The sequence below is a fragment of the Apium graveolens genome, chromosome 2 (assembly GCF_009905375.1).
Source record: "Apium graveolens cultivar Ventura chromosome 2, ASM990537v1, whole genome shotgun sequence".
Classification (NCBI taxonomy): Eukaryota; Viridiplantae; Streptophyta; class Magnoliopsida; order Apiales; family Apiaceae; genus Apium; species Apium graveolens.
In genome coordinates, this window is record NC_133648.1 from 3426301 (window position 1) to 3440256 (window position 13956).

Below are 13956 nucleotides of genomic sequence, written 5' to 3' on the forward strand. Positions count from 1 at the left end.
CTTGTGAATAACAAGAATAATTGTGAATTGTTGGTAAAAAAAAGTTACTCCCTCTCCATGTCCAAATTCTTTACATTGGGGACGGGAGATCACGCATTTTAATACTCCGTAAGTATGGTTTTAAAATAATATATATTTTTTTTATTTTTAAATAATAAAATAATATTTAAATTTTTGTATAAAAAATTAAAAAATAAATTATAAAATTATATTTTATAATAATTTTAAAATGCGTATCAGTGGAATAAAGGAAGTATAAAATTGAGTTGATTAGAAAGTTGAAGTGGGTAAAGAAAAAAAAAAATAACAAAAATGAATATAATAATGATAAAAGGGGAGGAAGACAAAGGAAAGAGGAGAGACGGAGACAAAAAAGGGGCAGATAAATCTGAAATATGATTCCAAAACCCACCCAACCAATGAACCAATGATAGCAAAAGCCACGCACATATTATTTATTTATTTAATATTATTATTATTACTACCACCGGTCAAGCACGCCTCCCTTATCACCATCTTCACCACAATAACATTCTTTTATTCCATTATAATAATAATAATAATTATTATTATTATTATTATTATTATTTTAGGGGGTAAAAATAGGGGGATGAAATAAATTGGGCGAGCGAGTCTGCTAAGGTGGCCAAGTCATTATTCTCCTCTCCGTTCTCATCCGAATATCCGATCCGACTCAAATATACTCAATTTTCTTACCACCCCCTCTCTCTTTCTCTCTGGCACCAATCTCTCTATCTCTCTGGCACTAATCTCTCTCTGCACTAATTTATTGGCTCTAAATTTGTCTCTCTCGTGGTATTAAATAAAGCTACTACATCTTTAGTTGGGCGGTGAACAACTCAATTATGTCATCATCGGAGATAGAAATACAAGCACGACATCGTTTCAGGGATCTAAGGGGACTTCAATGGCGCATCGATTTGGGGATTTTGCCATCTTCTTTCACTTCTCTCGATCATCTTCGTCAGGTCACCGCCAATTCTCGCAGATGGTAATTCTATTCAGTATTTCATTCTCTTGCTTTTTTAGCTTTCGATTCACCTCTTAACTGTGCCCTTTCATACCTCTTCAATTATCGATTTTCATTATCTTATCATATTACCAATTTAAGCCCAGCTAGATTCCTATAATAACCGGAAGCTCAATTATACTACCTGTCATGCTTCCTCTTACTAATTCTTGCCTTGCATTGCACCCTTTTTCTCGTTTTGTTTACCCCCCCAAACTCTAGTACCTGCTTAATTACAGTTTTTTTCTTTTTCGGTTTAGATTTTATTGTCACCTGTAAATGAAATTAACTACTTCCTTCCCCAGGTATGCTGCTTTACGGAGGTGCCTCTTAATTGATCCTCTCATTCCCAAGGATGGAACTAATTCTCCGGATCTTGTCATAGACAATCCCTTATCGCAAAACCCAGGTATCATTCTAGTACCTCTCATGTGCCACGCTTTATTCTTATTGTATATATCGACTGCATGTTGTCAAATACAATCCACTAGGTTGGTTGTAGTATCTCCTTATGTTATGTTTTGTTTTACAGTTTATATTACAAGCACATGTTATCATGGGAAAATACTTTCGTAGAGCTATACCCTTTTTAATGCTCTCTGCTTCAATTTTGTTTCTTCATAATTTTGGGGTCAGATGTTTGTCATTTTAATTCTTTCTTGATTGTAAATGTGGTTAATATTGTATATGTCTGCACGTATACAAGTGATGATCTACATGTATGTATTTGAGGTTCAAACAAGAAAAAGAAAAGAGTAATTCTAGAGGCCCCAAAAAAATGCCCAAAATTTCCCCAAAATATGAAGTGTTGGTTTTTGATTGGTTATTTTCTAATAAATGTAAAGGACCCCACGTGTGTTAATATGAGTCCCAGTAATTACAACATGCCATGTGTCTTTTGGGAACTATATTGGGAGTTTTTTTTTTTTGGCACATGTAGCACTAATCAAAAGAAAAACCTAGAGCATTTGTGCTCAAATCGACTTGGGCACCTAGCCTGTTATCTCATTGGTGTACCATGTTTGCAGATAGTACATGGGGTCGCTTCTTTAGGAATGCTGAGCTGGAAAGAATGCTTGACCAGGACCTATCACGTCTGTATCCAGAGCATGGAAGCTACTTTCAGACACCCGGGTGTCAGGGCATGTTAAGAAGAATTTTGTTGCTCTGGTGCCTCAGGCATCCTGAATATGGTTACAGACAAGGTAAGCTGTTTTGTGTTGCTTTAAGTTCAAAATGTCATTAGTTTAGTTTGAACCTATACTTTATGTTTTTATTGAGTACGATACCAATGTTGTTATATGTAACTCTGTACATTTGCAAAATCAATGTATAATGTACACATAAGTTCGAATATATTCTTCAATTGGATGTACTCTAGTAACACCACCTAACCTTCTTTAATTGGAACAAATGTTCCTGTTATTAAACACTTTGGCGGTGCAATAACAGCTCATCCTTGGTTCTGTTCTAGGAATGCACGAACTCTTAGCTCCATTCTTGTATGTGCTACACATTGATGTAGAGCATCTTTCTGAAGTGCGGAAGACATATGAAGACCAATTTACTGACAAATTTGATGGCTTCTCGTTTCATGAAAGTGATTTAACTTATAGATTTGGTTTCAAGGCGTTTTCTAATTCCTTGGAAGATGATTTCGGGCCTCAAAAAAGTCCTGCAAGGATTAGTAGTCTTACTGAACTTGATCCCAAAATTCAAGACATTGTTTCGCTCAGTGATGCTTATGGGGCAGAAGGTGAACTTGGTATTGTTTTGTCTGAAAAATTTATGGAACATGATGCTTATTGCATGTTTGATGCTTTGATGAATGGAAGTGGTGCAGTTACCATGTCAAAGTTCTTTGCCCATTCTCCTTCTGGTATTCCACATAATGGGATTCCCCCTGTGATTGAAGCTTCTTCTGCATTGTACCATTTACTTGCTATAGTAGATGCATCTCTGCACAGTCATCTGGTTGAGCTAGGAGTTGAACCTCAGTATTTTGCACTTCGCTGGCTGCGGGTTTTATTCGGGCGTGAATTTGCACTGGAAGACCTATTGATTATCTGGGATGAAATTTTTGCAGCTGACAATAGTAAATTATATACTTTTGCTGAAAATGATGTTGGATTCGGCTCTGGGATCCTTGATTCATTGAGGGGAGCATTTATTTCAGCATTTGCAGTGTCAATGATACTTCATTTGAGATCTTCGCTTCTCGCCACTGAAACTGCTACTTCATGTCTTCAAAGATTGCTGAATTTCCCAGAGGATGTAAAGTTGGAGAAATTGATAGCCAAGAGCAAGTCCTTACAGGGTCTTGCAATAGATGCCAACAAGTCAAGCTCACTGCCAGCATATAATGGTGGTTATAGCCGGAACACAACTACAGTTGTCAGAGGTCATAGCTTTTCATCGGACTCTACCTGCCCAAGAACTGCCATTCCTTTGGTACCTGAGAGCTACTGGGAAGAGAAATGGAGAGTTTTGCATAAGGATGAAGAAAGCAGGGAAGGAAGTGCTGGGAAGAAGATACCTAATCGTATCAAGGGTTGGTCAGAAAAAGTGAAGTTGCGTCTGTCTAGGACTGAATCTGATCCATCGCCATCCAACTTCAGTGGTGGAAGGAGGGCCCCTAAATCAGCTGTTAGGAGAGGTTTGCTGAAAGATTTGGCCCGCCAGCTTGGATCAGAGGAAGATGCTGAAAAATTGGCATCCACGGAAGATGTTTGTCGTGATGTAGCTGAGGAGATAGATCACAACGGTAGTAGTAAAAACCCTGCTTGCATGGGTGACGACATATGTATGAATGGAAATGCTGGAAGCGAAGAGAACTCTTCAATATTTTCTGATCCACCGAGCCCTATTGGTAGAGCTAATGATCAAGGAAATGAATCAGAGAGTAGTGTTGCTTCAAATTTATCTGTTGTTGAAATTGTCAATGATCGGGATAAAGCAGACTCCTCCGGGGCTGATCCAGATGAAGATGATAGTGATCATAATAATGCAAACTCCTCTAGGACTGATACAAATGAAAATGATAGTGATCATAATAATGTGGATTCTAGGACTAATGAAGAACCTTTGCCTATATCAGTCCCAAACTCCCAAGACAGCTTGAACATAAGGTCTGCACAGAAAGAAGATACTTTAGGGAAGTCCAACATAAGTTTGAAGGAGAAAAAGCTTCCATCTGGGAAGTTCCATTGGTTTTGGAAGTTTGGTAGGAACGCTGGTGATGGGACTTCCGAAAGAGGATGTCTGTCAGATACTGCTACACCTTCTGATGATGGATGTCTCAAGCAAAGTGAAGTTGGTTCTTCCGCAACTGGTAGCTCTGATAGCCCTTCGGTGGCTATCAAAGGCGATGCAGTGGACCAGAATCTTCTGGTTACATTCAGAAATCTTGGTCAGTCAATGCTTGAGAACATTCAGGTAACTAGCAAAAAACAATTATTGTGCTTCTTTTCCATCTCTATGTAAAGTTATAAGAGTTAAACTACAGTTCCCAGTTCGTATTAAGAATGAGATCCCAAATGCATATATGTTTAAGCACTTTGCATATATCTACGTGTGTTTGCCTCATCATAAATGCATTTGGGATCTTATTCGGGATTCAAAATTCATTTTAGGACCTATACTCGAGTATATATAAACTGTTCCGCATGAAATTGCCGACAGTTCAGTAGTGGTCTAGGGGATCATGGTAGTTCTTTTACAGAAAAAACAATACAAAGTAAATGTGTGACGGACCTGGGATTTGTGTTATGGCCGGGATTGGGAAAACAGATACAAAAATCGGATATAAACTTCATTTCATTATATTAGTTTCTTCAAAATTTTAATTATTGATTTAGCTGAAAAGGTAAGGGCTCCAATCATCGCACTGAGTTTAGTATATTCCGTGATGTTTATTGCATGGATGATTATTTCCAATACATTGAAAAGAGATAGACATTGCACTGAACAATTGTTCTTAACATTGGTTTTCACTGGTATAATGGAAACAGGCAGAACAACTTTTGGAAAATGTCAGGACAGGGTAGTTAGTATAGCTATGAGGAGTATTATAGTAGTAGTTAGTAAGGGTATCATAGTCTTTTACTTTTACTTTTACTATTCTATCAAGTGTAGTAGTATAAATAGGAGATGAGTACTGTTATGCAGGTATGTATGAACAATTATTTAGAAATTGGAAATCAGTTTTCCACCAATCTCTTTCCCTCTCTAGAATTTTGTTGTTCTTTATCCATCTATAATTGATTCTCTCCCCAAGTCATTTCCCTCTCTAAAAATCTATCAGTCTGTGCTGTTCTCTGCTATTATAGTCTCTAATTCTCTGCATTCTTACTTGTTTTGCTGTTATCTTACTCATAAACCCTAGAAAAACATAAAAACATAAAAAAAACTAGAAAATTACTTGTCAAGGCATGACAGGAAAGCTACCACCTTGTTAAATTAATTATTTTTGCAATTGTTTTTTCATGTCGAAGTCGGTTTTAAGCAACCATCTGATTTACAGGTAATTGAATCAGCTATCCAGCATGATAGGGGTCAAATAGGTGCCCAAGAGAAGAACTCGAGGAATGGATTTGTAGGCAGAGGCCAAGTTACAGCAGTGGCAGCTCTAAAAGAGCTTAGGAAAATAAGCAATATTTTATCTGAAATGTGATGTAGAGAAACTGTATATGATATGATATTAAGGTGTGTGTATATACCATTATTTGTAACACTACAATTTACCAGTGCTACAATAAATGAGAGTGTCTTTGGTCCGGCATGCTCTTTAACAGCCTCTATCAATAATTTTGAATTTTGTAATATATGAGGAACATGTATATATGAATGATAGTATCTTTTATCTCTAGCTCTTTTTTTATGCTATAATTTTTGTATCCAGCAACGGTTATATCTGTTGCTGATGCATAAAATCCTGATACTACAATTGTTAAACAATCTGGACGTACATTTGAGAACTTGTGCCACAAATAACCTAGTCCAGTCATCCTGGTAGTTCCTTTTGTGCCTCCACTCTGCTTAGTGCTTATGTTGTTACATTATTATCTATTTTGGGGATCAAATATTAACATACATATATAACCAGGCATTTTCTTCCAAGAACATATGTTTTTTCTTCCAAGAATAAGCAAGCTAATGGATCCAAACCACTATAAAATGTGTATGGAAAACTCAAATGACAAATACCGTGAGTGGGTTTGGGACTTGGACACCTATTATGGTATTTAAATTTTAAAAAAAATGGTGTTTCTTTTCTTTTCTATTTGAAACCTTAGCACCTCCCGTTTGAGGCCTTTTAATATCCAAAAGACGGAGAAACAAGATCAGCAAAACTGCAAACTGGAAAATGGCCATGGCTTGCCCATAATCAGAATCTGTTATATTCTCACAAAGATAGATACCAGAACCTTTACTAGCACAAAAATTTACTTGAGCAGAGATTTAGAAATTTGCGGGGATTTTACAAATGCCATATGACAAAGTAACCTAAAGCCATTATTTAATATTAAATCTTATACTTTCTCCTGCCAAGGACCGTATTTAGGAACAAACTCCCGATTTGCACAAGCGAATAGCATACTAGATATTCAACACATGTGAATCCCCGGACCTTTGTGGATCATAAGAATATTCAAATATAATATGCAAGAAAATTGGTATGAATTATGCATGCCACATGGACTACGCCATTTATTGGGAACCTACAAAATACAACATATTTTTTTCCTCTTCGATTCACTACTGTTATTTTTAAAAAGGGGGTACATAATTTGATGATAAACGAGCAAAACAAGTTCTTGGAGCATCAACCAAGGTACAGCTGTACAACAATTCCATAGATGCTTCCTTTCTCTAATCCACCTCCTATACCATTTTGCAAGTTTCAGAATATCTACAAAGGTGAGACGGCCTGTAAATATTAGCCATCGAACAATTAAAAAAGTGTTTAACTGCATTAAAAGAAAATAGATCTGTAAAAATTTACAACTCACTTCAGTCAAACTGAATAATTAGTTTGATAATCCTGGTAATAGAAATATATTACTATATTCCATAATCCATAATACAACAAAACATGCATATAATTGGGCTTGTATGCTACCTGATTTACTAGTGCATATAATAACAGCTTATAAATTGAAACAGACTTCTAGGTTAAATTTCAGAAAGTAAAAAGAAAAAACGCATTTAAAGTTTGTAAAATACATTGATATAGATTAAATAAACCTTCAGTGTGTCTGCATGTAACTTACAATATTTTCTGTCATTTTTTTTTTACATTTTCGATAGTGTGCAAAAAAATGTTCAGATAATAATTCTTGGTAACATAATATTTTGAAGGGTTAGCCAAACAGGCACTAATTTTGGTGTGGAAGTACACTTTTTGCACTGCCGTAAATTCCTTCAAAAATATCAGTACCTAGATTGTATATATTTCTGATGCTCCTACATGTGCCATAACTAAATTTTAAAGCAACGAAGCACGATTTATTAGGGATGGCCTGAAGCTACCACATATACCGTAACAAAATTTATGATGTAACAAAATCACAATAAATGGCAAGGCAGCTAACTCACCCCATTACCAGCTCCATCAGAACATTCTTTCATCATTCCTCGTCCTCAGATTGAGGTTCATCATCTGAATCCTTTTCGATTGTCACCTCTACTTTCATCTCAACTGGAACTGGACGTGTCGAGGAATTTTCTGCAAAAGATGTCAATTTTGTGACTACATTAACCTAAAATTTCGAAATATAAGACAAAATGCAGTATCAAAATTCTTAGGCTATCTCAAATATTGAATATGTATGAAGACCCATAATTGACGTGGTTGTAAGGTAAATAGGCTTATTGAATGAGTAAAAAAACATCTCAATAAACTAAATACACCTTGTCCAGTCAACATGCTGGATTTTTCAAATACAATTTAAAATCACATAAAATTGTTCTGATCATCTTCAAAAGTCGTACATACAAGGTGATGCGCAGAAAGCAGTTGAAAAATTAGTCCGTATCAAATTGATTTTAGTATCCAGAAATAAGAATTGTTTTTAGTTTTCAATTAAAAATAGATTACAGAAAATATCTAGGTAACTAATAAAAAGAACCCGTTTCCTTCATTTTCTAGTTTCCTTAGAAATTTACTTGTTGCTTGATTAAATTATAGGGTTTTACTCCTACACAAAAAATGGTCAATTTATAATATGTGAAGACTTGGATTATTATATAGATATCTGTTTTCTTCCTTGTGCGTGAGAAATCCAGGTGAAAGCCTACATGAGGTGCTTCCGCAAGGGAGTCACCTCACCTCAGGTCTAGTGATTGTTTTACACACAATTGATAATATATCTTTTCATTTTTTATTCAATATATCCATCCTTCTTCCAGTTCTTGTCCTGACGAGTGACATAAATTTCATATGCAACAAAGTTTATTTTTTTAACAATCGATCTTTTTAATTTACATTTTAATATCTTCAAGCGGTGTCCTCACTAAAGTGGATAAGAGTATAAGACTGTTCTTCGGAAGAGTGGTGCTATTATCTTAGGTTTGGCTTGTCCTATATTGGCTTTCCGCCCCAAAATTACCAATTACGTATTGAAATAGGACCTTTAGCCACTATCCTTAAGAAACTAACGTGAAGCTTTATTTCATTCTGTTATTTAGACATATAATTTATTATAATCTAAGCACATTGATAAACAGATAATTCAGAATATTAAGAGGATGAAAAAAGTCTCTCTCTTTTTGTACCATTTTTCTTAGGTTTTAGGGTTTTATTTATTGTCAAAGTAATATACTAGTTTATAAGTATAAGAAACCTTTGATTAATTAAGATTGAGAACTTCCATCTCTTCATTATGTGTTGCGAACCAAATAAATACTTCACTTTTGCAATTGAGAAATCCAAGAGACGATTATTAGGACTAGTGCATTAAATTGGAGTCCAAGCTTAGGTATCCACGTAATATCTTAATTGTCGGAAAATTTATAATTTTGCACAAAATATGTTCAGAAACAAAAACCTTAAGGCTCTAAAGTGATCGAGCATTGGAATTAGTGATAGACTTAAAAATACTTGTAATGGTTTATGGTTGATGACTTATTGATCAAAAAGGATGAGAACACTTGTAATGGTCTATGTTACTCCGTCTATGTTACTCGGACTCGGCTAGAAATATCCGTGTCCAAGTATCGGATTCGGTAACATTTTGAAAAATATACATGTTTCTCGCCTAAAATAAGTGTCCAAGTCCGGGTATCCATGTCTCAGTGTCTGACATGGGTACTCGAAATTAAAATGAAGAGTCCGAGTAACATAGGTAATGGTTTATGACTTGGGTAACTAAAAGAGGTGAAAAAAGTGCAAAGAGAGCATATTAGTGTATAGAAAATGTAAATCACATGGTGATCAAGTCCGGATTGTTGAAGATAATCCAATTCTTAAAGTTCCTAAAGACAGACATCGGGCAATGGCAATATAAAATAATATATGATTTATTTATGACCTCCCTTTAACACATTAATGTTTTAGAGAAGTTGATCACTTACATGGTATCAGGTGGTCTCGAGTAGTCCACCTCGAGTAGTGCTGTCAATGGATCGGAAATTCAGTCCAATCCACCCCAGTACTTATATATACTTGTGTAATATACTTGTGTAATATACTTGTGTGTGCTGTCTGTTTGGTGATTTTCGTTGTCAGTTTGTCTACTCGTTCTTCGGGGTGAATAAAATGTAATATATTAGAGGACTCCCTCCAACACCTTAAAGTTTTCGGGTTTTAGGTTTAGGTTTTAAATAACTACAATATTATTAAAAAAATTCAAATTATCAACTTAAAAGCCAATTTGACTCGTCATATAAGATTAAACAACAAAGTTAAGATTATAATTTGTAACCGCAACCTGCAACCCAAAAACATTCCCCGAATTAATGAGTCAAAATATAGATTACAACCACGGGTTTTGATTGTTGGTATAGAAAACACAACAAAAGTACATGATTATTTTTTAGGTCGGATATCGATTTTCAATTTTGGTACACAACATGAAAGTACACAAAATAATAATAAAAACAAAAATGTACTTACCTTCATAATCAATCCATCCATCCATCCATCCATCTATCTATCTATCTATCTATCTATCTATCTATCTATCTATCTATCTCTCTCTCTCTCTCTATATATATTATCTCTGTATATCCGTCTATTGCCATATTTAACGTGAAAGTACACGAAAATTTTGTTGTCGTGTGTGAATTTTATGTCGTGCATGGGTATACTATATCTGATACAAAAGTATGACACAATAACCAACTTTCGACTACTAGCCATTGGCTCCTAACCATTACACTTTTAGTAAGTAGCAAGTAAAATACTAATGACTAATATGTAAGAAACAAAGTACATAAGCCCAATAATAAGCCCAATACTAAGATACATACTTATCCTTATCACTAAATACACAAACTTTCTTCTCTTTCTACTTTCATTTCCCTATCAATTGTTTTAAGAAATCTTTTCTAACTTACACATACATATTTTAATCCACCTAGGTTAGCCAAGAGTGCTGACCTACGTAATTTAAAATTGTGAGTTATAGAACGATTGGGCTGTTGAAATTAATTTTTAAAACAACCTGCATTTAGGTACTTGAATGTAATTTGCATATAAAGACAGGTTACATTTAAAATTGAACGAACTTCATTGCCCAATATATGGAACCCCAATCACTGTCAAGGCCAATGAGGCAAGGCTGAAGTAAATAGGGTATACGAAATGAATAGCATGATTTTGTTACATATTAATTCGATAAAAAGCGGAGACCTAAATATTTGTAAATTGGGGAAGTACCTCGAAAGAAATAGAAAGAGGAGGAAGGCCAACCATTAATGGTGGATAGAGATAGAGACTCTTCATCGGACAATCCAGGAGAAGGATTGGTGAGCTTTCCAAGAATATCAACAAGGCCTCCGCCACCGCCCTGACGACGACGACGAGTACGCGGAGGAGGAACCCAATAAGAAGAACCGGGAATGAAAGGTAACCAATCAGGAGCGGATCTTTTCACAATTATATTATGTATCACATCCTCTAGCTTCTTTATGCCCAAAACCTCCCCATCTGATGATGATGATGACGATGAATCTAGATCCACTTCTATTAGTTGTGGCTGCTGCTTTCCTGATTGATTCGATCCATGTCTGTGTGTCGCCGTTAACATTCTAGGTGACATACACATATATGATAACGATGATTTCGATGAGGACCTGACTAGGGTTTGATACACCAATCGAGCCATTTCTATTAAATTCAACTAATACCCCCTCCTCAAATGATAAGCTGTATGTCTTTAGATACAAGATGCCTCGATACTCGTTGATGGGTAATCCCCAACGGAATTAAAGGATAGACACGACAAGTCAATATTTAACATTTACTTGTCAATACTTGATGGATAATATCTTTTCTTTTTATATTACTACCTTCATCCCATTAAATTATACTCCTTCTGTCTCAATTTATCTGTTTTGTTTGACTTTTGAAGGTCAAATTGACTCAACTTTGACCATAAATATAAACTCATTATTTCATTATTTTAAAAAACTGAAAAAAATGTATTAAAGCAGATTGAACATACTTTCTAATGATATAATTTTTATAAATATTTTGATAATATACCATGTGCAATTTTCAGTCAAAATTCGGTCAATTTGACCGTAAAAAGTCAAACAAGACAGATAAATTGGGACGGAGGGAGAATATGCTCAGTTGTTCACTATTTACACGTATTTCGAGACTTTTGTAAAGTATAGTTTAATAAAAAAAAAATTAAAAAAATTGAATAAAAATTTAAACATAAAATTTTTATTCAGAAAAAAAAAATAAAAAAAATTATAGAGTTATGTTTTAAATGAGTATTGAAAAGCGTGCCAAAAAATAATGTATATAATTCAATGGACTGAGGGAGTATATCTTAGCAGCTAACAAAAACTAGCTTAATGCCAGTGTTACAGATTTCAGAAATCGGGATTATTCAGTTGATATACCGATTTGCGATTTATCGGACGATTTTTAAAAAATCGGATGATTTATCGGCGATTTATTGGAAATCGGTCAAATCGGACAAACATTTTTGACCGATTTTTGAGCGATTTATCGGCGATTTTTGAAAAATCAGCCAATTTTTATAACAGAGCTTAATGCATATAATACCTTTTTATATTATAGATTTAATCACTTTAAATTTATTTCAGTTTGATTGAATATTATATTGATTTAATCTAGTGAATAATGTATGTTATTTTATTTTAATTCGATTTCATTAATATTGATTAACAATTTACTTTTCAGTTTTAATTATGTAATTTATCGATTCAATGGTAGAATATTTTTATCAATATCAATTGTATTTATTTTTTCTATTTAAGCCGGAGGCTCATATACTATTTCGACCAAATCTCGATAATTATATTTAATTATTTTTTGTAAAATTTTTGTTTTAGTCGAAATGAATAGTATAAATTATTTATCTTTATGTGAGACAATTATACTAACCAACTAATTATATTTAGTTATAATTTTGTTTTATCCAAACTTAATAGTATATTTTTTAGCCTCGGCGAAAATTATATAGACTATTTTGTTGTTCGGGACCTTTATACCAAACAACAAATTATCATAGTTTGACAATGTGTTTTATTAAAAAAAAGATAATATGTTTATATACTAATTATGATTAAAATATGTTCAAAATAATATATTTTAAAAAATTAACTTAGTAAGGGTAATTTGGTAGTTGAGATAGGTAATCTCTGGATGATTTAAAATATTTAGGCGTTTATAAAATGTAAGCCTCTTAATAATTGACTTTAATAAATTAATAAAGGTTAATAAATCTTTTAAGTTACAAGTAAAGTAAGGGTAATTCTGTAAAATTAATGTGTATCATAATACATGTATCATAATATATCCCAAATTTTAATATTTCGTCTATTATAATACAATAATAGTATAAATTGAAAATATAAATAGAGTTGTTTATATATCCGAACTTTTTTTAATTTGGTTTGGTTTCTCGGCTTAAATTATGTTTGTTTTTAACAGCTACACTTTTATTGATTTTTTTTTATATATATATATAGGGTGCCCTTCCATAGGCCGAGGTGTTTCTAGCAACCACCTGCCGCATTGAGGCATTGCGGGAGTATAACAGCTTTGCTTTAATATGGGCAGCGCAATGTTACATTGCGGGAATACATCATCTTTGACTCAATGCTGCCTAAGCAATGTTTCATTGTTGCAAATAATTTAGTTTTATTTTAAATAATTATAAAATAATTGATAATAAATATATAAATAATTTTAATTGATGTTTAAATTCCTAATTTATTTATTGTTTGGTTGTTATATTTTTAATTTGTATTTATATATTTCTGTTAATAAATTCTTTATTTTAACAAACTATTACTTAAAATTTATGAAATTACTGAACAGCCCTCGTTGCCGCAATGAGCTATTGCGGCATACGAGACACGGGTTTAACCCGTTTCTTCCTGAAATCCCTAATTCATAATAACAAAAACCTAATTGCTCAGCTACTCAGGCGATTTCAGAGCATTTCTCAGGCGATTCAGCTACTCAGGTATGATACACGCATATACACACACGCATACACACATAGTCACATACTACCGCAATGGGTCATTGCTACTTCCGCAATGAGCAGCAGTGAGCTTTGGTGTTAATGTTAAGTAATGTTTTATTGAATTCAGATGAGTTTTAGCTTCTTCAGTTGGTTATGATTTGTTTGAAGTTACGAATGTTTGGAATGAGTTGTTCGTATTGGATTTGAGTTACATTACTTTAATTTTACGGAAAATTGCATATCTGAAATGTT

General features: G+C 33.8%; 2 protein-coding genes across 4 annotated transcripts; one reads left to right on the forward strand and one right to left on the reverse strand.

Moving 5' to 3' along the window:
* Positions 1 to 606: 606 nt before the first annotated feature.
* On the forward strand, positions 607 to 5897 carry LOC141706728 (uncharacterized). The gene is made up of 5 exons (XM_074509543.1): positions 607 to 1012; positions 1336 to 1439; positions 2059 to 2235; positions 2505 to 4465; positions 5553 to 5897. Exons 1-5 carry the CDS (start codon positions 867 to 869, stop codon positions 5700 to 5702), a joined length of 2538 nt encoding a protein of 845 aa, XP_074365644.1. The 5' UTR covers positions 607 to 866; the 3' UTR covers positions 5703 to 5897.
* A 790-nt stretch (positions 5898 to 6687) lies between these two features.
* Positions 6688 to 11501, reverse strand: LOC141706729 (uncharacterized). 3 transcript variants are annotated; one of them, XM_074509546.1, is made up of 3 exons: positions 10944 to 11501; positions 7628 to 7757; positions 6688 to 6959 (listed from the first exon to the last, which is right to left on the reverse strand). In XM_074509546.1, the coding sequence occupies exons 1-2, from the start codon at positions 11356 to 11358 to the stop codon at positions 7660 to 7662; spliced, it is 513 nt and encodes a 170-aa protein (XP_074365647.1). In that variant the 5' UTR covers positions 11359 to 11501; the 3' UTR covers positions 6688 to 6959; positions 7628 to 7659. The 3 variants fall into 3 exon arrangements, with proteins under 3 accessions (XP_074365647.1, XP_074365646.1, XP_074365645.1); XM_074509545.1 differs by having other exon boundaries at positions 6688 to 6941; positions 10911 to 11500; XM_074509544.1 differs by having other exon boundaries at positions 10911 to 11500.
* Positions 11502 to 13956: the final 2455 nt, after the last annotated feature.